Below are 27,850 nucleotides of genomic sequence, written 5' to 3'. Positions count from 1 at the left end.
CTCTTTTTTTCCTCCATTGTTATTGCTGGGGCTCGGTGCCAGCACTATGAATCCACTGCACCTGGCAGCCATCTTTTTTCCACTGTTGTTGTTGCTCCTGTTGTTGAATAGGACAGAAAGAAATTGAGAGAAAAAGGGAAAACAGAGACAGGGAGAGAAAGATAGACACCTGCAGACTTGCTTCACCACTTATGAAGCGACCTCCATGCAGGTGGGGAGCTGGGGGTTCAATTCTTGCGTTTCACACTGTGTGTGCTTAACCCAGTGCACAGCCGCCCACCTACCTCCCCCCCCTTTTTTTTTCCAACTTTTCTTGGCTGCCCAGTACTGATGAAGTACTTTGTGTAGTACATTATGGATGAACCGATTCTGTGTCACAGAGACCGATTATTGCCTCTGAATGTACCAATAGATAAAGTCTACAGAGCTCAACATACATAGTTCTAATATAAGTGGCACTATAAATATAGTCAAAAAGCAAGGAAGGCTGGCAGCCTGACAGTATCTGACATGCCCAGTCTTTTTCAGTTTCTTTTTTTTAAAGATTTATTTATTAATGAAAGAGGTCAGGAGAGAGAGCCAGAGTACTGCTCTGACAGGTGATGTTAGGAGTTGAACTTGAGACCTCATGCTTGAGAGTACAACTCTGGGACTGGGAGGCAGCTCACCAAGTAGAGCCATCACTTCACCATTCAAAAGGGCCTGAGTTCAAGCCCCTCAGCCTTCATTTGGAGCAACATGCAGAAGGGAAGCTTCAGGAGTCGGGCGGTAGCGCAGCGGGTTAAGCACAGGTGTCGGTGCAAATCGCAAGGACCGGCATAGAATCCTGGATTCTAAGATACAAAATGATAGGGAGTCGGATGGTAGTGCAGCAGGTTAAGTGCACATGGCGCAAACCACAAGGACGGGGTAAGGATCCCTGTTCGAGCCCCCAGCTCCCCACCTGCAGGGGAGTCGCTTCATAAGGGGTGAAGCAGGTCTGCAGGTGTCTTGTCTTTCTCCCTCTCTGTCTTCCCCTCCTCTTTCCATTTCTCTCTATTCTATCCAACAACAACGATAACAATAATAACTAAAACAATGAAACAAGTCAAAAAGGGAATGAATAAATAAATATTTTTTAAAGTCTTTTTAAAAAGAAAGGGGCAACGAAAGAAGAGTTTGGCGCCATGTCTCACACCATTTTGTTGGTACAGCCTACCAAGAGGCCAGAAGGCAGAACTTATGCAGACTACGAATCTGTGAATGAATGCATGGAAGGTGTTTGTAAAATGTACGAAGAGCATCTAAAAAGAATGAATCCAGGGAGTCGGGCTGTAGCGCAGTGGGTTAAGCGCAGGTGGCGCAAAGCACAAGGACCGGCATAAGGATCCCGGTTCGAACCCCGGCTCCCCACCTGCAGGGGAGTCGCTTCACAGGCGGTGAAGCAGGTCTGCAGGTGTCTATCTTTCTCTCCTCCTCTCTGTCTTCCCCTCCTCTCTCCATTTCTCTCTGTCCTATCCAACAACGACGACAACAACAATAATAACTACAACAATAAAAAAAAAAAAACAAGGGCAACAAAAGGGAATAAATAAAAAAAATTAAAAAAAAAAAAAAGAATGAATCCCAACAGTCCCTCTATCACATACGACATCACTCAGTTGTTTGATTTTATTGATGATCTGGCAGACCTCAGCTGTCTTGTTTACCGAGCTGATACCCAGACATACCAACCTTATAACAAAGATTGGATTAAAGAGAAGATCTACGTGATTCTTCGTCGACAGGCCCAACAGGCTGGGAAATAAGCTGGAAGCATGAGGGGCATGGGGTTGGGTTCAGAACACAGATGTGGACAGCCTCCTATAGTGAAGGTTTTGTATTGCGGTAACCCTGTTTCCACTGTGGCACATTCTAACCAATACAGACTGTGTTAGAGAAAATGTGAGGATCTTGTTCAAGCTAAAGTCCTCTTGCCCCTTTCTCCCACTTTTTTTTTTTTTACTTCAATCATTTCTATGATGTTTTAGATGGAGGTGATTCTTTGTCAGTTTATGTTGGTTCCAGTCCTTCCAATTGTTCATACCTACTATAATACTCATTACATTAACCCTTCTATAAGGTGGAGTGGGGGGTGGGGGGGTGACAATAGTTCATTGTGTCCTCAAGCTAAAAGTGTTAGTGGAAAAGCAAATAAATGTTCTTTAGTTAAAAAAAAAAAAAAAAAAGAAAGGAAGCTTCTTGAGCACTGGAACAGTGTTGTGGTATCTCTCTCTTGTTTTCTTTGTTATTGGTTTATGAGAGAACAGAGAGAACAAGAGCCTCACTCTGACATGTGCAATGCTGGGGATCGAACTCAGGACCTCCTGACTGAGAATCCAACACTTGTACACTGAACTACCTCCCAGTGCCCTTTTTTTCAGTTTTCCAAAACCACTTTGATACATTATTTCAGTATAACAGTGCTATACACTACTATATCCATTTTATATTGAGTTGAAAAAAATTGTGACATATTTACCTACATTATCCTATGCAAAATGTGGCATGACTTTTCTGATGACCCAATCAATAAGGGTTAAGAATTAAAGAGGTTATTATTCAGATGAAGGCAGAACCTTAATTTAAACCTTGATTCTCTGTTCTACAAGCTGTTGTTTTCTGCAGTATACCATGATGCTACCTGGAAGTTTTTGGATTGGTTTGCTATATTGCTGACTTTAAGTTTAATATTTTTCTTCAGTGTTTAAGTCACTTTAATTTTTTCATTTAGAAATGATTCTCAGGGCCAGGCAATGGCGCATCTGGTCAAGCACACACATTACAGTGCACAAGGACCCAGGTTCAAGGCTCTGGTCCCCACCTGCAGGAGGGAAAGCTTCATGAGTGGTGAAGTAGGGCTGCAGGTGTCTCTCTGTCTTTCCCCCTCTACCTCCCCCTCCCTTCTCAATTTCTCTCTGTCTCTATCTAACCCCTGCATCTGTTGTTCTTCTTCACCTCATATATACAGAAGACATGGTGTAGCCTGGAAGAAAGAACAATTTTCTTTTTAAAAAAAAAAATATTTATTCCCTTTTGTTGCCCTTGTTTTATTGTTGTAGTTATTGTTGTTGATGTCGTCGTTGTTGGATAGGACAGAGAGAAATGGAGAGAGGAGGAGAAGACAGAGAGGGGGAGGGAAAGACACCTGCAGACCTGCTTCACCGCCTGTGAAGCAACTCCCCTGCAGGTGGGGAGCCGGGGGCTGGAACCAGGATCCTTATGCCGGTCCTTGTGCTTTGCACCACGTGCGCTTAACCCACTGTGCTACCGCCCAACTCCCAAAAGAACAATTTTCTAACAACTAGAGTTACCTGAAAATAAGACTTTTTGAAAATAAAGAAAGAAAGAAAGCCCATGTGTTGGTCTTCTAGAACTGCTTTAACAAAATGCCACAGACTGAGTGGCTTACATAACAGATACCTAATTGTCACCAGTTCTGGAGGCTGGGAATTACAAGATTGAGATTCTAGTTGATTTGGTTCCTGGCCTGCAGATAACCACCTTCTCCCTAGGTCACATGGGAGAGGGGGAGAGAGGGAGGGAGGGAGATAGGGAGATGGACAGACAGAGGAATCATAAGAGAGAGGCATAACTATAGCATGTGAGGACCCACTAACTGGGTGACAGTTCTGTTTGAGAAGGAAAGTTCATAGCTCATTTGCTTAAAAAAAAATTTTGGAAATGCTCTAAATCTGAGATTCTAGCCTAATCACTTTCACAGAAAAAAGCATAAAACTGTAAGCTCTTGCCTTTGAAATAGATGCAAAGATCAAAGGCAGTGGAACTCTACTTGCTAGGGGTTCATTCACTCATTTGAGCTCTAAATCTGTGTCAGGGTCAGAATATTACATAATCAGAATCTGAAAGTGCCAGCAGTCAGTCTGCTAAACCCAAAAGATACAAAATGATAGGGAGTCAGGTGGTAATGCAGCAGGTTAAGCGCACATGGCGCAAACCGCAAGGACCTGGATAAGGATTCCCGTTCGAGCCCCCGGCTTCCCACCAGCAGGGGAGTCGCTTCACAAGTGGTGAAGCAGATCTGCAGGTGTCTGTCTTTCTCTCTCCCTCTCTGTATTCCCCTCCTCTCTCCATTTCTCTCTGTCCTACCCAACAATGACAACATCAATAACAACAACAATAATAACTACGACAACAAGGACAACAGAACAGAACTTAAATAAATTTTTTTTAAAAAGATACAAAATGATAAACCAGTTTCTACACCCAAAGAACTCTCATTTTTTAACAGAACAAGAAATAGATAAGAATCAGCATGCTAAGTGCCTAGTAGTATGCAGAGCTGTGACAGCTCTGAGAAAAGTGACTGCTGCCGGGGGTGTTGTGGAAGGCTTCAGGATTGTCATTTGTATAGAATCTTGGAAGATGAGTAGGTGTTGAACAGTTGAATTTTTAAGATACTGGGGAGTAGGGCCAGCAAAATAGCTCTGTTGGATAATGCACTGTTTTGCCATATGCCCAGCCCAGGATCCAGCCTGGGCCCCATTACCATGAAGCCCAAGAGATAACCCCCGCAAAAAAAAAAAAAAGAAAAGAAAAAAATTTAAACTGGAAGTAACAGGGAAGAAGGAACATCGCATGAAAAAAAGAGGGAAGGGCTTTAGAGGGGAGTTAATATTTAAAAAATGGGGATCAAAAACTCAGTATTGCTAGAAGTTTCAATCAATAGATAAATATTTGTGACTCAGAACTAAGAGTCGCATGTTACCTTCTATGTTGTTGGTAATGTGCTTGTTTGCACAAGTCACTGCTCCCAATCCACTCTTTCATTTAGATAGAATAAGAGATAGTAGGTTGGGAACGGATGGTGGTGCACCTGGTTGAGTACAAACATTATTTTGCGCAAAGACCGGGGTTCAAGCCCCTGGTCCCCACCTGCAGGGGGAAAGCTTTGTGAGTGAAGCAGTGCTGTTGGTGTCTCTCTGTCTCTCTTCCTCTCACCTCTTTCCCTCTAGATTTCTGGCTCTCTTTCCAATAAATAAAGATAAGGAGCTGGGTGGTGGCACACCTGGTTGAGTGTACATATTACAGTGCTCAAGGACACCGGTTCAAGCCCCCGGTCCCCACCTGCAGGGGGAAAGCTTCACAGATAGTGAAGCAGGGCTGCAGATGTCTCTCTGTCTCTCTCTATCACCCCCTGCCCTCTGAATTTCTGGCTGTCTCTACCCAATAAATAAACAAAAAAAAAAACTTTAAAAAAAGTTTTTTTAAAAAATAAAAATAGGGTGCAAAGCACAAGGACCTGCATAAGGATCCCAGTTCGAGCCCCCAGCTCCCCACCTTCAGGGAAGTCGCTTTACAAGTGATGAAGCAGGTCTGCAGGTGTCTTATCTTTCTCTGCCCCTCTCTGTCTTCCCTTCCTCTCTCCATTTCTCTCTGTCCTATCCAACAACAACAACATCAATAACAATAATAATAACTACAACAATAAAACAAGGGCAACAAAAGGGAATAAATTAATAAATAAATATTTAAAAAAGAAAAGAAATAAAAATAGGGAGCTGGGCAGTGGCACAGCAGGTTAAGTGCACATGGCACAAAGTGCAAGGACCAGTGCAAGGATCCCAGTTCAAGCCCCTGGCTCCCCACCTGCAGGGGGTTCACCTCACAGGCGGTGAAGCATGTCTGCAGGTGTCTATCTTTCTCTCCCCCTCTCTGTCTTCCCTTCCTCTCTTGATTTCTCTCTGTCCTAACCAACAACAACAATAGTAACAATAATAACAGCAACAACAATGATAAACAACAAGGGCAACAAAAGGGGGAAAAATTAAAATGTAAAAAAATAAAAATAAAGATAGTAAATTTTTTAAAAAAAGATAGTAGGCTGAGTGGTGGTACATCTGGTAAAGCACATACATTACAATGCACAAGGACCCAGGGTCAATCCCAGGTCCCCACCTACAGTGGGGAAGCTTTACAAGCAGTGAAACAGTGCTTCAGGTCTCTCTCTCTCTCCCCTCTCGGTTTATATACGTCTCTATGCAAAAATAAATAAATACAAAATAAAACCTATGAAAAGAAAGAGATACCACAGCATGGGAGATTCCTCTGGTGCCATGGTGTCAGGGCTCAAATCTGGAACTCAAGACCCATGCTACCTAAGGAGCTGTCTGGTTTAATAGTCCTCTTGAAAACAGCAGACTCCAGGACTAGTTGAGGGGAGAGTTAAACTATCAGCTCAGATTATACAGTGAATGGATAATCAATGAGGAAATCAAGTCGCAGGGACAAGTTGTTCCACTCAAGTAATCTGATGACCTAGAGAAGCAGGTATTAGAGGCATTCTAAACTGGGGATTTTTTTTTAAGTTTTTATTTATAAAATGGAAACACTGACAAGACCATAGCGTAAGAGGGGTACAAATCCACACAATTCCAGCCACCAGAACTCCATATCCCATCCCATCCCCTGATAGCTTTCCTATTCTTTATCCCTCTGGGAGTATGGACCCAGGGTCATTATGGGGTGCGGAAGGTCGAAGGTCTGGCTTTTGTAGTTGCTTCCCGCTGAACATGGACGTTGACAGGTCGATCCATACTCCCAGCCTCTCTCTCTCTTTCCCTAGTGGGGTGGGGCTCTGGGGAAGTGGGGCTCCAGGACACATTGGTGGTGTCGTCTGCACTGGGAAGTCTGGTTATGGCATCATGGTAGCATCTGGAACCTGGTGGCTGAAAAAGAGTTAAGCTAGAAAGCAGAGCCAATTGCTGACTTAGAGTAGGGATTTTTATGACAGACTGAAAGTCACTTGCTTATGCCGTCCAACTTTTGTGTTGGTTGTATTGTATCTGTAAAACAAAGAGAAGTTTTGTCCTGTCTGCCTCAGGAAAGAGTGTGTGATCTGATTAGAGTGGTACACGCCAATTACTTTAAAGGCTGTGTCTCTACAATGCACTATGGCTGCAATGCATTGTCCCGAGTACTTATTCATCTTAGCTTTACAGTTCAAGGCTGCCTTTCTACTTCGCAGCTTATAGATTTCCTATTTCCCAGAGCTGGCAAAGTAAGAGTTTTATTTGTAGTTCTTTATCACTCTAGTTTAAACATGAGAAGCCCCTCCTCTTCCCCAATTCCTGGAAGTAACGGGCTGTTGGAATAATACCAAAGAAAGCCCCTCCATGACAGATGTGTCCCACTGGAAAGCCGGGATCATCTTTGACTTTTTATTTTTGAAGTATTGTAATTTGAGGAAATTGATTTCCCTCTCAATATTTTAGCATTTAAAAAAAAAAAGACTAGGTAAAAATTGGGGCTCTGTGGATTTTTGAAAGGACTCCTGAAATCCCTGTGCCTCCTGGTCATTGACAAGAAGCAGCGGCTGATCCCGCTGGGAACACACCTGGGTCAAAGACCTGGTGTATCTCTCCTGCAATCAGGAGCTTCTGGGAAGCACACAGAAGTGCACGGGGAGTCCCTAAGCTTCTCTCTGCCTGTCTGTCCTAGCTTGTTTCTGCCCCATTTTGGACACAGCCAAACGCATCAGTAGAATCATAGACCTACTAGGAAAAGAAAGATTTATTTCCTTGCTTGACTTTGCTAGTGAGAAGACCGTGTCATGTTTCAAAGAGTGATCTTTTTCTCATTACTAAATGGCCTGCCTCTGCTGTTTCCCAGGCCAGTCTGAATTGTGGCTGTATGCTTTCCAAGCACAGTCCTTCTGCCAGGGCCAGAGTCCGCTTTCACTGGCTGATCACTGCCCAGCCCAGAGTGGCATATCGTGTTTCAAGAATAGTGAATTCTGGGTTCTCAAGGATCCGTTTGTGTTTTTCTCACCTTGCTCCTTGTAAATAGGAAAAAGGCCGCTGGTGGAGATTATAAAGAAACTATAAGGTGGAGGAAAGTATTTAAATAGACATGAATTTGAATTTTTTTTCTTGAGTACTAAAGGACAGAATGGTCAGGACTGGAGGACTAGCATACCTGGCATCACAGGGCTCCAGGTTCAAGTCTCAGGAGCACATGGGTGGCACCATGGCAATAGGACACTCTCATGCCAATGTCTCTGTCTCTCTCTGAATAAAACAAATAAACCAAAAACACCCCAGAATTACTAAGTGATGCATGCTAGAGACCAACTTGACAACATAAAGACTTACCAGTGCAGAAGAGGCAGAAAAGGAAGCTTTGACAGATAGATGTGCTATTTAAGAATCAGTGCAGGGGAGCTGGGCGGTAGTGCACCCCACTGAACACACACATTACAGTGCACAAGGACTCCAGTTCAAGCCTCTGGTCCCCACCTGCAGGGGGGAAGCTTCACGAATGGTTAAGAGGGCTCTCTCTCTATTTCTCTCCCTCCATCCCTCCCTCCCTCTCCTCTCTCAATTTCTGCCTGTTCTATCAAATTTTTAAGAATTAATTGAGGTTGTGGCCCAGGAGGTGGTGCAGCTGTTAGAGTGCCTGAGTTATAAGCATGAGGCCCTGCATTCAAATCCTGTCACCACATGTGCCAGAATCATGCTCTAATTCATGTTCTCTCTATCATTTTAAAACACTGGGGGGGGGGTCGGGCGGTAGCACATCAAGTTAAGCGCAGGTGGCACAAAGTGCAAGGACCAGCACAAGGATCCCAGTTCAAGCCCCCAGCTCCCCACCTGCAGGGGAGTCACTTCACAGGCGGTGAAGCAGGTCTGCAGGTTTCTGTATTTCTCTCCCCCTCTCTGTCATCCCCTCCAACGACAACAACAACAAATAATAACTACAACAAAAATTAAAAACAACAAGGGCAGGAGTTAGGCGGTAGCACAGCAGGTTAAGTGCACGTGATGCAAAGCACAAGGACCCACACAAGGATCCCAGTTGGAGCCCCCAGCTCCCCACCTGCAGGGGAGTTGCTTCACAGGTGGTAAAGCAGGTCTGTAGGTGTCTGTCTTTTTCTCCCCCCCTCCGTCTTCCCCTTCTCTCCATTTCTCTCTGCCCTATCCAACAACAATGACATCAGTAATAACTACAACAGTAAAACAACCAGGGAAACAAAAAGAAATAATACCGAAAAAAAAAATTTTAAGGGGCAACAAAAGGGAAAAATAAATAAAATTTTTTTTAAATGAGGGTGGGAGTAAAAGAAGGAAATGAGTTCAGAAAGTGAGGGGAGGAGCAGAGATCTAAAAGATAGTGTTCAAAGGCAAAAAAAAAAAAAAGGTGGAAAAAGGCCAAAACCAAAAACCAGGAAAGGTGAACAAAGAGAGCCATTCCTAACTGACGGAAAAGCTCCGAGGACCACCAAGCTGCTTCCACGAGGTGGTTCTTCATGGCTGTGACCTTGGCGTTGAAGCCTCACCTCAGATTGCTCTGCTCTGCCTTGGAGGGCATTAGCACACATCAGTTTCTGCTTAGTCAGCCGCTTGGCCAGCAAATTCTACTTACCCTGAGCTTCCGCAGACTCTCAGTAATGAGCTGCGTGCCCATATATAATTTACAGGTACTCTGCCAAGTCATGAATTCAGCCTATTGCAGAATGGGCTTTCAAATCCTGATGTATTTTTACCTGCAATTTGGCTGACTGACTTAGCCGTTCTCCATAGGGAGACTGGGGTTCTTTGCGTTGGTTGGTTTGCTTGCTTTTGTGTGTTTGTATGTGTGTGTGCTGAGCTCCAGCTCTGCGTTGCCCTTTCTGCTGAGCCTGAACTAGCAGCAAGCCGGCTTGGCTCTGAGATGCTCCTCCCTGAGCCTTGCTTTGGTTGCTCAGCCTGATGGAGAATTCCAGTTAACCCCTCTGACTTGCTTTCTTGATGCTCCCTGCGGCTTGATGCCTATTTGAATGCTGAGCACTGAGAAAGGAAAGATAAAGAGTATGGTGCCAATGGAAGCTGGCATGCAAACATGTGCTTAGTACACTCTGCTAAGTACTGTGCCACAGGTGCACTGGGGAGGGATCTAATAACCTTGACCCCAGGGTCATCAGGGTCACTATTGGAGGGAGAGAGTACCAGAGGCTGGGATAATCACCGAGGCATGAGAAGAGCCTGTCTTTGGGAATGACAGCAGTTGGGCATGGCTGGGACCTAGGGAGAGGAGGCGGGGGGGGGGGGGGGGGGGGACTCTGGAGAATGGAGTGGGTATCGGTGTCTTCCTCTGATAATGGTGATTCACCATCCTGCCCTGTCCCTCGCCCCCCAACATGTTTCTCTCTCTTTATTAGACCTGCTGCCCTCCCGGCTGCCCACTGAGTTCATGTTCATCACCGACTGGCCATTCTGCTGGCACTACCTACCTAGCTTGTCCTCTTCTATCATACTTTTAGCCTGTTAGCAACTTGTAACCTTTTAAAATCAAACCAGTGTTCCCCAAACCTGTTTACAAAGCCTCAAGTGTATTTTCCTCAGAAATGCATATCTGAGGGTGGAAGGACTTGTTTTTAAGGTTTTTGATGTTTGTTTGTTTTAATGAAAGAGAAACCAAAGCGCTACTCTCACACATGCAGAGCTGGGTTACAAGCCCAGGGCCTGACACATGCTGCCCTTTGCTCTGCCCGCTGAGCCACCTCCCCAGCCACTACAAAGACTTGCCTTTTTTTTTTTTTTAAGATTTTATTTATTTATGAGAAAGATAGGAGGAGAGAGAAAGAACCAGACCACTCTGGCACATGTGCTGCTGGGGATCAAACTCGGGACCTCATGCTTGAGAGTCCAAAGCTTTACCACTGAGCCACCTCCCGGACCACTATTTATTTTATGTGTTTTGAGGGGATAAACCCAGGGCTCTGCGCATAAAAAATGCCACCAAATAGCTTCTCCAGCCCAATATCCTGTAGACTGAGAGAGAGAAAGACCAAAGAACCATTCTGCCAGCTCCTTCAGTGCTGTCCTTAGTGTTCCCGTGTGGTACCAAGGCCTCACACAGAGTAAGTCATGTACACTGTCAAGCTATCTACCAGCTCCTGGAAGAACTTTATGAAAAAAAAAAAAAATAGCTTACACATTTTTCAGAGACAGACCAGAGCTCCACTCTGGAATATGCAGTGTCAGTTGCAAGGGATCAAACCCTCATCTCACACATGCAAACCCCACAACTCTTCTGCAGCTTTCCCTCCCCACCCAGCAGAAGGACCTTTGTTTGGACACTCACAGAGAATTAATCCGAGTCAGTATCAAGGCAGAGGTCTTGTTTTTCCACCTTCTAGAATAGGACTTGTTAAGCTATCTCTTGTGAAAAGCCAGATTTTTGCTTCTAGCGCTACACAGACCAAGAGATTTTAAAGCTAATGAAAATGAGTAGTTGGGGCCAGGCAGTGGCACACCTGGTTAAGCGCACTCATTACAGTGCTCAAGAACCAAGTTCAAGCCCCTGGTCCCCACCTGCAGGGGGGAAGTTTCACAAGTGGTGAAGTAGAGCTATAGGGATAGTGCTCTCTCTCTCTCTCTCTCTCTCTCTCTCCCTCTCTCCCTCTCCCTCTCTCTCTCCTCTCTCTCTCTCTCTATTTATTTATTTATTGGATAGAGACAGTCAAAAATCAGGAGGGAAGGGGATAATACAGAAGGAGACACCTGCAGCCCTGCTTCACCACTTGCAAAACTTTCCCCCTACAAGTGGGGACTGGGGGCTTGAACCCAGGTCCTTGCGCATTGTAACATGTGCCCTAAACCAGGTGTGCCACCACCTGACCCCCTCTCTCTCCCTGTTTTTCTTTTCTTTCCTTCCTTCCTTCCTTTCTTTTTTTTTAAATATTTATTTTATTTATTTATTCCCTTTTGTTGCCCTTGTTGTTTTATTATTGTAGTTATTATTGTTGTTCATTGTTGGATAGGACAGAGAGAAATGGAGAGAGGAGGGGAAGACAGAGAGGGGGAGAGAAAGACACCTGCAGACCTGCTTCACCGCCTGTGAAGTGACCCCCTCACTGCGGGTGAGGAGCTGGGGGCTTGAACCCGGATCCTTATGGCGGTCCTTGAGCTTCGCGCTATGTGTGCTTAACACACTGCCTGCCCCCCTAAATTATTATTTATTTATTACTGGATAGAGACAGAGAGAAATTGAGAGGGGAGAGGGAGATAGCGATAGTCTCTCTCATAAAATATTTTTTTTTAAAAAGAAAGAAAAGCTAAATATTAACAAAATTCGACTAAAAACCTAAATCCAGCAGCTTGAAAAATGGATCGCATACCAAATGCAACTGGGATTTAGCCTCAAAAAGCTGAAGGTGGTTCAATATGAAAAATTAATCAGGGGGGCTGGATAGTAGCTCAGTGGGTTAAGCGCATATGGCATGAAGTGCAAGGAACAGTGTAAGGATCCTGGTTCAAGCCCCCAGCTCCCCATCTGCAGGGGGTTCGCTTCACAAGCGGTGACACAGGTCTGCCGGTGTCTTTCTCTCCCCCTCTGTCTTCCCCTTCTCTCTGCTCTATCCAACAACAACGATAGCATAACAACAACGAGGGCAACAAAAGTGGGGAAAATGGCCACCAGGAGCAGTGTATTCATAATGCAGGCACCGAGCCCCAGCGATAACCCTGGAGACAAAAAAAAAAAAAAGAAATTAATCAGTGAGGGAAAAAAAAAGTAAGCACCTGTTTTGTCACAGACTGGAAGCAAAGGCACTCACAAGCCAGTACTGTCTGTGGACCATGCTGTGAGTAGATGTTGAATCCCCAGTGTGTTTGGGGAGAAATATGAAAATGAGATGGTTAGCTTGGTTACGGGAACAGGGAGGAAATAATGATAGTAGCATCTCTCTTTGGAGGGTTGGAGTTAAATAACTGAGAAAGAATGCTATTATAATGTTCCCCTCCATTAAAACATGCTTTTTCTCATCACTTTGAGCATGGTTCCTTAGCTCTCCAGAGAGGCAAATAAATATTGTAATCACCTGCATGAATTTCTGAGAAATGTTAGTTTTGAGTTTGCCAAATACTTAAAACTTATTATAAATGTTTGCAAAATGATGTCAGTTAGCCCATTTATCTGAACTGATTCTCACTGATTGCAAATACTGAGCCCTGCTCTTCAAATCAAAATGTTTCTCCTCGTAGTATGAACCATACTGTCAAATGCCCAAGATTTTTGTTTTGCTGTCTTCCTGTGTGTTCTCTGAAGACTAACTGAACAGGTTAAGAAAATTTTCTTTAAGTAGTCAAGTAGTGGGGCCAAGCGGTTGTGCACCAGATGAAGTGCACATAGTGCAAAGCACAGGGATCCCAGTTAGAGCCCCCAGCTCCCTATCTGCAGGGGTGTCACTTCACAAGTGGTGAAGCACAGGTGTCTCTCTGTCTCTCTCCCTCTCTGTCTTCCCCCAGCCCTCTCAGTTTCTCTCTGTCTTATCAAAAGAAAGGAAGGAAGGAAGGAAGGGAGAAAGAAAGAAAGAAAGAAAGGAAGGAAGGAAGGAAGGAAGGAAGGAAGGAAGGAAGGAAGGAAGAAAGAAAGAAAGAAAGAAAGAAAGAAAGAAAGAAAGAAAGAAAGAAAGAAAGAAGAATGGCCTCCAGGAGCATTGGATTCTTAGTACAGGCACTGAGTCCTAGCGATAACCCTTTGACATTGTAAGCCATTATTAAATCATCTACAAAAATTTTTTAATGAAAAAATGGGTCAGGTAGTAGTGCACCTGGTAGAAAACACAGCACCATGTGCAAGGACCAAGGTTCAAGCTCCGTGTCCCCTCCTGCAGGGGGAAGCTTCACAAGCAGTACTACAGGGGTCTCTCCTCTTGTTTATTTTGTCTCACCCCCTCTTTATCTCTCCCTTATCGATATTCTCTGTCTGTATCTATCCAGTAAATAAGTAAAATGATTTTTAAAAACAGTGTTTTTAAGATTTATTTATTTGTTTGTTTATTATGAAAGAGGAGAGAAAAAACCATAGATGTGCTCAGCTCTGACATGGTAATGCTAGGAATTGAACCTTTGACTTCTGGGATCTTGGGCATAAGTTGGGTCTCTAAAAGGCTGAACCATCAGCATATTGGCCCCAGTCCAAGAAGCCTTGCAGCCAGGGAGATGGCGGCTACTGGGGAGGTTGCACAGTGACATGGTCTAGGACTTCCCATGCTTGAAGTCCAAAGTTAGACCTCCAGCACAGGATATGCCAGAGTGATGCTTTGGGCTCTTTCATCTGTCTGTCTTTCATTAACAAATAAATCGAAAAACAACAACAAACAAACCTTTATGCCAATTACGATAATTTCAGATTACTTGCAACATTGCAATTTTCAGTACTTAAGCAATCTATAAGCTCCTTAATCCCTTTCAAATAAGAATTCATTTGGGCGGAGGGTAGATAGCATAATGGTTATGCAAACAGACTCTCATGCCTGAGGCTCCAAAGTCCCAGGTTCAATCCCCCGCACCACCATAAACCAGAGCTGAACAGTGCTCTGGTTAAAAATGAATAAATAAATAAATAAATAAAGCTGCTTAAAAAATAAGAATTCATTTATTCACACTTGGTTAATTGCTGAATTTATTACTATTCACAGACATGGCTGCATTTGAAGGTTATTTTGGATGCTTATAGTCAAATATATAGTAAGTTACAATAAAATATAAAATATTCAGTAAAATATAGTAAGTTACAGTAGGGAGGTTGTGTTGTCATACCTAGAGCTTTGATTCTACTGTGGACTAGTACATTATCAAGAGCTCAGCCCATCACCCCCATTCTCTACTAATCAATCACCTCCCAAGAGGACATCGTGTATTTAGGGGTCTGCTTTCCTTGCTCCCCTTCTCATCAGTACCTTCAGCTCTTCATACTCTGGGCTGTCCTCACGAAAGGCCCTGCACTGTCTGAAGCCACCCTCTTCCCTACAGTAGGTAGCGTGGACAAACCTCTCTCATGCTTGAGAGTCCAACACTTTATCCACTGCACCACTTCCCAGACCACGAAATAAAAGTCTTTTGCAGAACCATTATGCTTTCCCCCCAGACCCTAGAAATTATTTTTTAATTTTTTTAAATATTTTTATTATTGAATAGAGACAGAGAGAGATTGAGAGAAGACAGGGAGATAGAGATAAAGAAAGAGACAGAGATACCTGCAGCCCATGAAGCTTTCCCCCTGCAGGGGAGGACCAAGGGCTTGAACCTGGGTCCTTGCACACTAGACTATGTGCACTTAGCCAGGTGCACCACCACCTGGCCCCTATGGCCCCTAGAAATTATTGTTTAAAAGCAATTATTTTAGAGAAGTAATGGTCTGGTGCTGGCTTTTTAATAATTTTTATTAAATATTTACTCTGTTGTGAAAGATACACTATTTCCTCAGGGAAAAAAATTATTTGATTTTTAAAAAATTATCTGTTACTATCTCTAGTAAAGTTCAAAAATTCAGTGCAGGGTATTGCCAAGAAACTACAGAGACCCCAGTGCCCCGTGGACTTTCTCTCAGTACTCTTGGCTTACAAAGCGAAGCACCAAGGCAAACAGTCCGCTGATTGTTGTTAGTTCCTCAAGCACTGCCAGGGGAGACTGGGCCTCCTGGGGTCACTTCTGGCTGCCCCAGGAGGGAACTGATGGAAGGTGGTTATTAATCTACACTAACTCCAGTTTATTAGCTGTACTGGTTCCCAAACATGTTTTTGGCAGAGAAATCAATTCTTTTATTATTTTTTTAATTTATTTTCCCTTTTGTTGCCGTTGTTCTTTATTGTTGTTGTAGTTATTGTTGTGGTTATTGTTGCCATCACTGTTGGTTAGGACAGAGAGAAATAGAGAGGAGAGGAAGGCAGAGGGGGAGAGAAAGACACCTGCAGACCTGCTTCACCGCCTGTGAAGTGACTCCCCTGCCGGTGGGGAGCCAGGAGCTCCAACCAAGATCCTTACACCCGCCCTTGCTCTTTGCGCCACGTGCGCTCAGCCCAGAGAAATCAATTCTGCAGGTCCTCCCCCGAGTGTTTGCCCATCACTACTCAGCGCCACAGCCAAGCAGGCTATTTACCCCACCGGTTCTGCAGGTATTTAGTCTTTCACCGCTCACCTCTCTCCTCCCCACTGCTCACTTACCTTCCTTTAGCCACACAGAATACATACGCTCCGGGGACTATCCACTAGAAAATGTATCGTTACTCTGAGCTTTATCTTTTTATATGATTGTTATTTGTTAATGATAGTATATTACAAGACTGTAAGACGACGGTGTATAGCTCCACACCACACCACCACCAGAGTTCCGTATCCCCCACCCTCCCGTCTTTCAAAGACTTTCGGTTCCTTAACATTTCCTAGAAACAACGAACTTTCAATTTCAATTCTTTGTATATCCACTGTAGACCACCCCTCCCTGTCTGGTACTATAGAAAAAGGGCTTCAGGGGATGGGAGGCAGTGCAGTTGATTGAGTGCACGTGCTACCATACTCAGGGGCCTGGGGTTCAAGCCCCCAGTCCCCAGCTGCAGAAGGAAACTTAATGAGAAACAGTGTGGCAAGTGTCTTTCTCTTTCCCTCTCGCTCTCTATCTCTCTCCCCTCTCAACTTCTCTCTGCCCCATCAAATTATTATTATTATTATTATTATTTTTGCCTCCAGGATTACTGTTGGAGCTCAGTGCCTGCACTATGAACCCACTGCTCCTGGAGGCCAATTTTCCCCATTTTTGTTGCCTTTGTTGTTGTATTCATTGTTATTGTTGATGTCGTTGTTGTTGGATAGGACAGAGAGAAATGGAGAGAGGAGGGGAAGACAGAGAAGGGGAGAGAAAGATAGACACCTGCAAACCTGCTTCACCGCCTGTGAAGGTACCTCCTGCAGGTGAGGAGCCGGGGACTCAAACCAGGATCCTTACACCGGTCCTGGAGCTTCCCACCCCATGTGCTTAACTAGCTGCGCTACCGCCCGGCTCCCTAATAAATAAATATTTTTTTTAAATGGGCCAAGTGGTAGCTCACCCCACTGACCCATTACTACATGCAAGAACTCAGTCCCTGAACTGTGAAGCAGTGAGAGAAAGCCCTTCACCTGGAACAGAATCTGTATTTAGCTGAAGGGAACAGCACACCCTGGAGAAACAAGAGCAAGTAGGAAGTGGGTCTGCCTTACTGACTGTTTAACTCTTGGAAACCTTTAGTGTTTGCAGTCCTCCTTGTCCACAGAAGGGCAGATGTTTGAGTAGAGATGTTGAAACTGCACTGAGGTCAGACAGAAGCTCCCAGGGGCTTTTGGAACTTAATGTCAATTGAGTGCCAGCTTTTTTTTTTCTTTTCAACCTAATACATAGATACATAGAACTTGACTCTCAAATCCCCTAAGATATTGTACCCTAGGGAATTCTTTATGATGTTTGGGCTTACCTGGATGTCATAATGGAGGGAATAATATTTCTAAACTTCAAATCCTTTCTCACTTCACTGGAATTTTGCCTCAAGATAGCTGATAGCTCTTACACTCTACTCTGTGTTTCCTTTGCACGTGTACACCATGACATGGATAGCTGCAAAATTCTTAGAGAAACATCTTGGAAACCTCAGTGTTGTTTGATTGACCAAGCAGTGTCATAATAAAAAAATAATAATAAATAAAAAGCAAATGCATTCTCTTTCCCAAACCTTGGGAATAACGACCAGTCCAACAACTTTGTAAAATGTGATCTGCCTAAAAAAAAGTTCCATTTTTGCCCCAGTCCAGTGGTGTCTTAGGAAAAAAAAAAAAAAGTAAGTTTGCTAATGTTCTCTTAAAAACCAAAAGGAAATAGGTTCTGCAATTAAAGAAACTTTTTTAAATGCACATTTACTCTACAGAAGAAAAACTCTTTTGTCATCTTTTTACCTGCTTAACCTTTTCTTTACTAGAATGTGAGAAATGTGCACGTTTTCATAGTTACAGAAGAAGGACTGAGGAGGTAGCATAGCGTTAACATACAGAACTTGCATGCCCAAGGCCCCACATTTATCCCTGACACCACTGTCTGCCAGAATTGAGCATGTTCTGGTCTTTTTCTCATAAAAATAAAGAAATCTTAAAAAAAAAAAAAAAGCTAAAATGAGGGATCGGGTGGTGGCACACCTGGTTGAGCACACTTGTTACAGTGTGCAAGGACCTAGGTTTGAGCCTCTGCTGCCCACCTGCAGGGGGAAAGCTTTGCAAGTGGTGAAGCAGTGCTGTAGGTGTCTCTGTGTCTCTCTCCCTCTCTGTCTTCCCCCTTCTTGATTTCTGGCTGTCTAGCCAATAAATAAAAAGATTAAAGAAAAATTAAAAAAAACAACTAAAATTGTGCAGTTCAGAGACATTTACTTAATATTTTATTCACAGAGTTGCCTTTCTAATAGAGCTTCCAAGCTTAGCATTTCTTCTAAGGAGGATTCCAAGACACTTGAGGAGCTAGCTGTATCTGTTGGTTGAGGGGCTGTGTGCTTTTCAGCTGTGTATGATCTGAGTTTGTGCCTTAACCTGAGGCAGCAGCACTTTCCACTTTGGTATCTTGTCAGAATATGCAAATCAGGGAGAAGAGACACCTGGGTATGATGCAGTATGGAAAGGCGATACAAATGAGTGAGTGGATGTGCAGCCTGAGAGGCATGTTTCAGACACTGATACTTATCACCTGGGACTGATCTCAAGCAGGCGCAGGTAGTACTATGTACAAGCCTTCACTGCAGATAGTCCTTCTCATGTGGCACGGCGATCATTCTCTTGCCTCTTGCCGGGTGCTTTCCCTACCTGGAGGAAAAGTCCCAAGAAGCCTGCACTGGGATCACATTTTTTTTTAATAATTATTTATTTCCTTTTTGGTGCCCTTGTTGTTTTAATTGTAGTTATAGTTATTGTTGTTATTGATGTCATCATTGTTGGATAGGACAGAGAGAAATGGAGAGAGGAGGGGAAGACAGAGAAGGGGAGAGAAAGATAGACACCTGCAGACCTGCTTCACCGCCTGTGAAGCGACTCCCCTGCAGGTGGGGAGCCGGGGGCTCGAACCGTCCCTGCGCTTTGCGCCACGTGCGCTTAACCCACTGCGCTACCGCCGACTCCCGGATCACATATTTTTAATCATAGTATACCCTAGTCCTAGGGCTAGCATTCATAAATATTCAGTAAATGTTGGGTAAGTCCAACTCAACCTTATTATAATCTAAAACACTCATATTGAGGTTCACTTGGTTTTTATAAGCAGTTATATAAACTGATGATTACTAGCAGCTAAAACAGGTGTCTATTCTTGACATTCTGGAAGGAAAGCAAGGGACAGTAATTGGGAATATTTTGTCTAAAATTAATCAAAATTTGGACATTTGGTTTTTACCGCATTTATTTTCACGTTGTTTTTGGAGGTTGTATAGATACTGCATCTTCTTGTGTAGTGTCTTTACGCATAATATGAATTAAGAGATAAAAATGTAAATGGAGGTGGCCAGGTGGTAGCGCACTTGGTTGAGCCCACATGTTACAGTGTGCAAGGGCCCAGGTTCAAGCCCCCAGTCCCCACCTGCAGAGAGAAAGTTTTTTAAAAAATATTTGTATTTATATATTATTGGATAGAAACAGAAATTGAGAGGGGAGGGAGAGAGACACCTGCAGCCCTGCTTCACCATTTGTGGGGACCAGGGGCTTGAACCTGGGCCCTTGAGCACTCTGATGTGTGTGCTTAACCAGGTGTGCCACTGCCTGGCCCCGAGAGAAAGTTTTTAAAGTAGTGAAGCAGTGCTACAGGTGTCTCTCTGTCTCTCTCCCTATCTTCCCCCTTCCCTCTTGATTTCTGGCAGTCTCAAATAAAGATAATTTTAAAAATTACAAAAAAAAAAAAAGTTAAATGGCATATGCGCCCAAGAGGATACAGTGAATAAAGCCTTGGACTCTCAAGCATGAGGTCCCAAGTTCAGTCCTCAGCATCACTTGTGCCAGAGGGATGCTCTGGTGTTACCCCCCTTCCTCGCCCTTCCCCTCTCCCTTTTCTTTTTCTCTTTCATCCTATTCCCTCCCTGTCTCGTAAATAAATCTCTTAAAAAATAAAAAGGGGGGTGGGGAATCGGGCTGTAGCGCAGCGGGTTAAGCGCATGTGGCGCAAAGCACAAGGACCGGCATAAGGATCCCGGTTCGAACCCCGGCTCCCCACCTGCAGGGGAGTCGCTTCACAAGTGGTGAAGCAGGTCTGCAGGTGTCTGTCTTTCTCTCACCCTCTCTGTCTTCCCCTCCTCTCTCCATTTCTCTCTGTCCTATCCAACAACGACGACAACAATAATAACTACAACAATAAAACAACAAGGGCAACAAAAGGGAATAAATAAAATAAATATTTTTTTAAATAAAATAAATAAAAATAATAAAAAATAAAGTAAAATAAAATTTTTAAAAAAATTTAAATAAAAATAAAAAGGGGGGCAGGTAGTAGTGCAGTGGCTTAAGCACACACAGCATGAAGCACAAGGACCAGCTCAAGGATCCTGGTTCGAGCCCTCAGCTCCCCACCTGCAGGGGCGTCACTTCACAGGCAGTGAAGCAGGTCTGCAGGTGTCTATCTTTCTCTCCCCCTCTCTGTCTTCCCCTCCTCTCTCCATTTCTCTCTGTCCTATCCAACAATGACATCAATAACAACAACAGTAACTACAACAACATTGAAAAAACAACAATGGCAAGAAAAGGGAAAATAAATAAATAAATATTAAAAGAAAATTTAAAAAGGAGCCAGGAGGTGGTGCACTTGGTTGAGCGCACATGTTAGAATGCACAAAGACCCAGGTTCAGGCCCCCGGCCCTCACCTGCAGGGGGAAAGCTTTGCAAGTGGTGAAGCAGTGCTGCAGGTATCTCTCTCTCTCTCTCTCTCTCTCTCTCTCTCTCTCTCTCTATATATATATATATATATATATATATATATATATATATAAAATCCCCCTTCCCACTCGATTTCTGTCTCTATCCAATAAATAAATAAATAAAAATAATTTTTAAAAAATTTTAAGTGTGGGAGGATAATAGCATAATAGTTATCCAAAGAGACTTTCTTGCCTGACACTCCAAAGTCCCAGGTTCAGTCCTCTTGCACTACCAAGAAAAATGATCTGTCTATAAAACTATTCTGTTTTTGCCTCCGTCCGGTTACATCATAGGGGTAAAAAAATAATTTTGCTAATGTTTTCTTTACCATGAGAAGAAAGAAAACACTACATTCTAAAATGGAGAATTTTAGAAGATGCATAGTAGCTTACCCTGCAGAAGAAGAGCTCTAGTTGTCATTTTTTCAGTTTGGTTACTGTATTAGGTAGAGTAAATGGGTGAGAGACCTGTTTATAATTGCCCTAAAGCTTTATTTTCACTTCATAGCTATTAGTGAAAAACTACCTATGGTAGTGAACTTGTAATTTTCATCATGAATAGTAGCCTTTTTTTTTAAGAATAAAGCATATGACTAAGATTACTGTAGATTATATACCCTATTGTATATTAAACTATTTTTAATTGTGTACTGAATTTTCAATAAGTTCAAGCACTATATGTCAGAGAAAATCCCCAAGGAAAATTGTGGTTAGAATATAGGAATATTCTATAACAATATTTTTTAAATTTTTATATATATTTATTTTCCCTTTTGTTGCCCTTGTTTTTTTATTGTTGTAGTTACTATTGTTGTCGTCGTTGTTAGATGGGACAGAGAGAAATGAAGAAAGGAGGGGAAGACAGAGAGGGGGAGAGAAAGGCACCTGCAGACCTGCTTCACCGTCTGTGAAGCAACTCTCCTGCAGGTGGGGAGCTGGGGGCTCGAACCAGGATCTTTATGCCGGTCCTTGTGCTTCGGGCCATATGCGCTTAACCTGCTGCGCTACCACCCAACTCCCTCTATAAGAATATTTTACAAGCCTAGCAGGTGACATAGTAGGTCTGAATCTAATCTGTTCTTACTTATCACTAGCTCTAAGACTTTAAGTTTGCTAATATCTCTGAGGCTCTTTCTTAATCTTTAAAATGGGATTGATGCACAGCCCAGCAGGTGCACTGTGGGAAATCATTGGGCTCTCAAGCATGAGGTCCCAGATTGGGTCTCTGGCACCACATGTGATGAAGTGCTACTCCAGTTCTCTCTCTTCTCTCATCTCTCAAATAAATAAATCAAAAAAATGAAATGGGAGTGATATAAGCCAGCAAGGTAGCCTAGATGCAAAAACTTTCATGCATGAGGTTCTGATGTTCTCTAGCACCACCAAGCCAGAGCTGAGCAGTGCTCTGGTTTAAAGAAAAAAGAAAAGTGTGGGAAAGAGGAGATACAAATAAATAATGCACCCCTGGCAGCATCTCTCCAGCTCAAGAGTTTGTGTGGGCTGCTAGCAGAAGGGGAAAAGTAACCCATGTGGAGGGACCTCACCTGGACTTCAGTCTGTCCCAGTGCTGGTCAGGCAAGAACTTTTCCCTTCACACCTTAGATTCATTTCTTCCTAACTCCGCTTCTCGGGTAACTGAGTGGTAAGAGAGTGAGCTGAGGACTTAGAGCAGCAGAAGCAACTTTTGCAGAGCTGCATGACAGTGTCAGATGATGACTAGCATACTGTCTTCAGTAATTTCTCATGGTTTCACGGGCCTTTGATTTACTTATCTACAGTAATATACTTAATAAGAAAGGCATTTCCCGCAAATTATTAAATGAACCTATCTATGTGTACTTTATATTATGAGCCCATTTTGTGAATAAAACTTATTTTATAGACGTAAAATAAATAAATAAATAAATAAATAAATAAATAAATACCAGAAAAGTAGCCTACTCTGCTTTGCCATAGGCATGACCCAGGTTCAAACACAGCCCCCAGTACATTGAAGTGCTATGAGAGATAAAGAGAGATTAAAAAGGGGGAGGACTGGCAAAACAGCTCACTTGGATAGTGCACCTGTAGCCTGTGACCCAAGTTTGAGAGCCCAGCCCCCATTGTGTTGGACGAAGTCTCAGTTCAGCCACTCTGTTACTTTATTGTTTTTTTTTTTACTTTAGATGCATTTTATGAACTGTTTTTTCATATATATGAATGAAATAATTTCCTTGCCCTCAAGTAAAGAGCGAATTTTGATTTACAATAACCTTTTTAAATTTCTTTATTAGGGGATTAATGTTTTACATTCGACAGTAAATACAATAGTTTGTACATGCATAACATTTCCCAGTTTTCCATATAACAATACAACCCCCACTAGGTCCTCTGTCATCCTTTTCCAGGACCTGTACTCTCCCTCCCATCCACCCCAGAGTCTTTGACTTTGGTGCAATACGCCAATTCCAGTGCAGGTTCTACTTATGTTTTCTTTTCTGGTTTTGTTTTTCAACTTCTGCCTGAGAGTGAGATCATCCCATATTCATCCTTCTGTTTCTGACTTATTTCACTTAACATGAATTTTTCAAGGTCCATCCAAGATCAGCTGAAAACAGTGAAGTCACCATTTTTTACAGCTGAGTAGTATTCCATTGTGTATATACACCACAACTTGCTCAGCCATTCATCTATTGTTAGACACCTGGGTTGCTTCCTGTTTTGGCTATTACAAACTGTGCTACCAAGAACTTATGTGTACACAGATCTTTTTGGATGGGTGTGTCAGGTTCCTTAAGGATATATCCCCAAGAGAAGAATTGCAGGGTCATAGGGTAGGTCCGTTTCTAGCCTTCTGAGAGTTCTCCAGATTGCTCTCCACAGAGGTTGGACCAATTTACATTTTCACCATGGTTCCTTTGACCCCACAACCTCTCCAGCATTTGTTGCTGCTACCTTTTCTGATGTGTGACATTCTCACAGGAGTGACGTGGTGTCTCATTATTGTTTTATTTGCTTTTCTCTGACAATCAAAGACTTGGAGCATTTTTTCATGTGCTTCTCAGCTTTTTGGATCTCTTCTGTGGTGACTATTCTGTCCATGTCCTCTCCCCATTTTTGGATGGGGTCATTTGTTTTCTTGTTGTTGAGTTGATAAGCTCTTTATACATTTTGGTTATTAAACTCTTCTCTGATGTATGGCATGTAAAGATCTTCTCCCATTCTGTGAGGGGTCTCTTGGTTTGGGTATTGGTTTCTTTTTCTGTGCAGAAGCTTTTTAATTTGATGTAGTCCCGTAGTTTATACTTGCCATAGTCTTCTTTGTAATTGGCTTGTTTTATTGAAGATGTCTTTAAAATGTATGTGGAAAAGAGTTCTGCCAATATTTTCCTCTAAGTATCTGATAGTTTCTGGTCTAACATCCAAGTCCTTGATCCACTTGGAATTTACTTTTGTGTTTAGTGAAATATAGTGTTTCAGTTTCATTCTTCTGCATGTTTCAACCCGTTTTTTACAACAGCATTTGTTGAAGAGCCACCCCTTTCCCCGTTTAATAGTCTGAGCACCTTTGTCAAAGATTAGATGTCTGTAAGTGTTGGGGTTTATTTCTGGGCTCTCAGTTCTATTCCACTGGTCAGTATGTCTATTCATGTTCCAGCACCAAGCAGTTTTGATGACAATGGCTCTATAATACAATTTGAGATCTGGGAGTGTGATGCCTCCAGTTCTGTCCTTTCTTCTCAAGATTGTTTTGGCAATTCTCGGTGTTTTCTGGTTCCAGATAAACATTTGTAGCATTTGTTCTATTCTTCTAAAAAATGTGGTTGGGATCTTGATGGGGATAGCATTAAATTTGTATATGGCTCTGGACTGTATATTCATTTTAATGATGTTAGTTCTTCCAACCCATGAGCATGGAATATCTTTTCGCTTCTTTGTGTCTTTTTATATTTCCTTGAGTAGTGGCTCATAATTTTCAGTATACAAGTCTTTCACTTCTTTGGTTAGGTTGATTCCTAGATATTTTATTGTTTTTGTTGCTATTGTAAAAGGAATTGATTTCTGGATTTCATCTTCTTCTAACTTAGTGTTTGCATAGAGGAATGCCACTGACTTTTGTATGTTAATTTTGCAGTCTGACACCTTACTGTATCGCCTGATGATTTCTAAAAGCTTCTTGCTGGATTCTTTAGGTTTTTCTATGTATACTATCATGTCATCTGCAAATAGGGAGAGTGTGGCTACTTCTCTTCCAATCTGTTTCCCTTTAATTCCTTGCTCCTGCCTGGTTGCTATGGCAAGAACTTCTAATACTATGTTGAATAAGAATGGTGATAGTGGGCAGCCCTGCCTAGTACCTGATCTGAGGGGAAATGCTTCCAGTTTTTCACCATTGAGTATGATGTTGGCTGTAGGTTTGCTATATATAGACTCCACTATCTTGAGGAATTTCCCATCTATTCCCATTTTTTGTAGTGTTTTGATCATAAAGGAATGTTGTATTTTGTCAAAGGTTTTCTCTGCATCTATTGATATGACCATGTGGTTTTTGGTCTTGCTTTTATTGATGTGGTGGATCACGTTGGTTGATTTACGTATATTAAGCCAGCCTTGCATACCTGGGATAAACCCCACTTGGTCATGTGAACAACCTTTTTAATATACTACTGCATCCGGTTGGCTAGAATTTTGTTCAATATCTTAGCATCTATATTTATCAGAGATATTGGTTTGTAGTGTTCTTTTTTGATTGTGTTCGTGTCTGCTTTTGGTAGCAGAGTGATGTTGGCTTCATAGAGGCTGGAAGGGAGTATTCCTGTGTCTTCAATCTTCTGGAAGACTTTTAAAAGTAGAGGTATTAGTTCTTCTTTGAAGGTTTTGTAGAATTCACTTATAAAACCATCTGGTCCAGGACTTTTATTCTTGGAAAGGTTTTGATAACTGTTTCAATTTCTTTGGCTGTGATGGGCCTGTTCATGTTATCTAGTGACTCTTTATTTGGAAGTTCATAGGTATCTAGGAAATCATCCATTTCTTCCAGGTTCTCTAGCTTGGTGGCATATAGTTGTTAATAGAAGCCTCACATGATATGTTGAATTTCTGTAGTGTCTGTTGTGATATCTCCTCTTTCATTTATAATTTGATTTATTTGGGTCTTCTCCCCTTTTTGTTTTGTGAGTCTGGCTAAAGGTTTGTCACTTTTCTTTACTCTTTCGAAGAACCAACATTTACTTTCGTTGATCTTTTGTATGGTTTTCTTATTTTCAATGTTATTTATTTCTGCCCTAACTTTAGTTATTTCTGTCCTTCTGGTTACTTTAGGGTTCCTTTGTTCTTCTTCTAGGTCTTTTTTTAAAATATTTTATTTAATTTATTTATTCCCTTTTGTTGCCCTTCTTGTTTTATTGTTGTAGTTATTATTGTTGTTGTCGTCATTGTTGGATAGGACAGAGAGAAATGGAGAGAGGAGGGGAAGACAGAAAGGAGGAGAGAAAGATAGACACCTGCAGACCTGCTTCACCGCCTGTGAAGCGACTCCCCTGCAGGTGGGGAGCCGGGGGCTCGAACTGGGATCCTTATGCCGGTCCTTGTGCTTTGCGCCACCTGCGCTTAACCCTCTGCGCTATAGCCCGACTCCCCTTCTAGGTCTTTAAGATGTGCAATCAGGTTGTTTATTTGCGCTTTTTCTTGTTTCCTAATGTATGCTTATATGGCTATGAACTTCCCTCTCGGTACTGCCTTAGCAAAATATCCCAAATATTTTGATAGCTTGTGTCTTCATCTTCATTGAACTCTCAAAATATTTTGATTTCTTCCTTAATTTCCTATTTGACCCAGTAGTTGTTAAGTAGTATACTGTTGAGCTTCCACATTTTGGGACTATTAATAATCTTTTTTATTGTTAAGTGGTAGTTAATTCCACTGTGGTCTGAGAAGATGCTTGGAATGATTTTAATGCTCTTGAATTTGCTGATGCTGTCTTTGTGGCCTAACATATGGTCTAACCTTGAGAATGACCCATGTGGACATGAGTAGAATGTGTATTCCAGTTTCTTGGGGTGAATGACTCTGAAAATGTCCAATAGTTCTAGTTTATCTATCTTCTCACTTAGCTCCCTCATTTCTTTATTGATTTTCTGCCTGGATGATCTGTCAAGTTGAAAGAGTGGGGTATTGAAGTCCCCTAATATGACTATGTTGCTGTTAATATTTTGCTGTAGCTCTTTCAATAGATGTTTGATATACTTATATGGCTTCTCATTTGGTACATAGATGTTAATAACTGTTAAGTCCTCTTGATTGACTGATCCTCTGAGCATTAAGTAATGTCCATCCCTATTTTTTTTGCCTCCAGGGTTATTGCTGGGGTTCATTGCCTGCACCACGAATCCACTGCTCCTGGAGGCTATTTTTTCTTCCCTTTTGCTGCCCTTGTTGTTTTATTGTTGTTGTGGTTATTATATTGTTGTCATTGATGATGTTGTTGTTGGACAGGACAGAGAGAAATCGAAAGAGGAAGGGAAGATAGAGGGAGGGAGAGAAAGACACCTGCCGACCTGCTTCACCGCTTGTGATTGATTCCCCTGCAGGTGGGGAGCCAGAGGTTCGAACCAGAATCCTTAGACCCGATCCTTACTTTTGGTCCTTGGGCTTCACACCATGTGTGCTTAACACACTGTGCTATTGCCCAACACCCATATTTTATTTATTTTAAAGTCTATCGTGTCAGATATGAGAGTAGCTCTTCCTGCCCCTTTTTGTGGGCCATTGGCTTGTATGATAGTTTTCCATCCTTTCACTTTGAGTATATGTTTGTCTTGTTGGGTTAGGTGGATTTCCTGCAGACAGCATATTATTGGGTTGTGTTTTCTGACCCATCTTCCTACTTTGTGCCTTTTAATAGGTGAATTCAGGCCATTGACATTTATTGATATCACAGATTGAAGATATTTTAACACCATTATTGTAGTTTTTAGAGTATTCTGATATATGGCATATTTACAGTGGTCTGACTATTTATAGGAGGCCTTTTAGAACTTCTTTCAGAGCAGGCTTGATGATAGTTGAATCCTTCGACTGTTGCTTGTCTGAGAAGATTGGGGTTTTTTAATATTTATTTATTCCCTTTTGTTGCCCTTGTTGTTTTATTGTTGTAGTTATTA

The 27,850-nt window shown here is 42.4% G+C and overlaps 1 protein-coding gene across 4 annotated transcripts in view; it reads left to right on the top strand.

The window, feature by feature from the left end:
- The window catches only part of PDE6D (phosphodiesterase 6D), an 84,747-nt gene that overhangs the window by 12,744 nt on the left and 44,153 nt on the right, over positions 1-27,850 (top strand). For 3 of the 4 annotated variants that reach the window (XM_060193799.1, XM_060193800.1, XM_060193798.1), the window contains exon 2: positions 18,360-18,449. The exons of the other annotated variant lie outside the window; for it this stretch is intronic. In XM_060193799.1, the coding sequence (XP_060049782.1) occupies positions 18,389-18,449 (61 nt within the window). In that variant the 5' untranslated portion in view covers positions 18,360-18,388. The remainder of the gene's footprint in view (positions 1-18,359; positions 18,450-27,850) is intronic. 4 annotated transcript variants of the gene reach the window in all.

Source organism: Erinaceus europaeus, chromosome 7, assembly GCF_950295315.1.
Source record: "Erinaceus europaeus chromosome 7, mEriEur2.1, whole genome shotgun sequence".
Taxonomy (NCBI): domain Eukaryota; kingdom Metazoa; phylum Chordata; class Mammalia; order Eulipotyphla; family Erinaceidae; genus Erinaceus; species Erinaceus europaeus.
The sequence above is the reverse complement of the archived record's forward strand: the minus strand, read 5'-3'. Positions and strand labels throughout refer to the sequence as shown.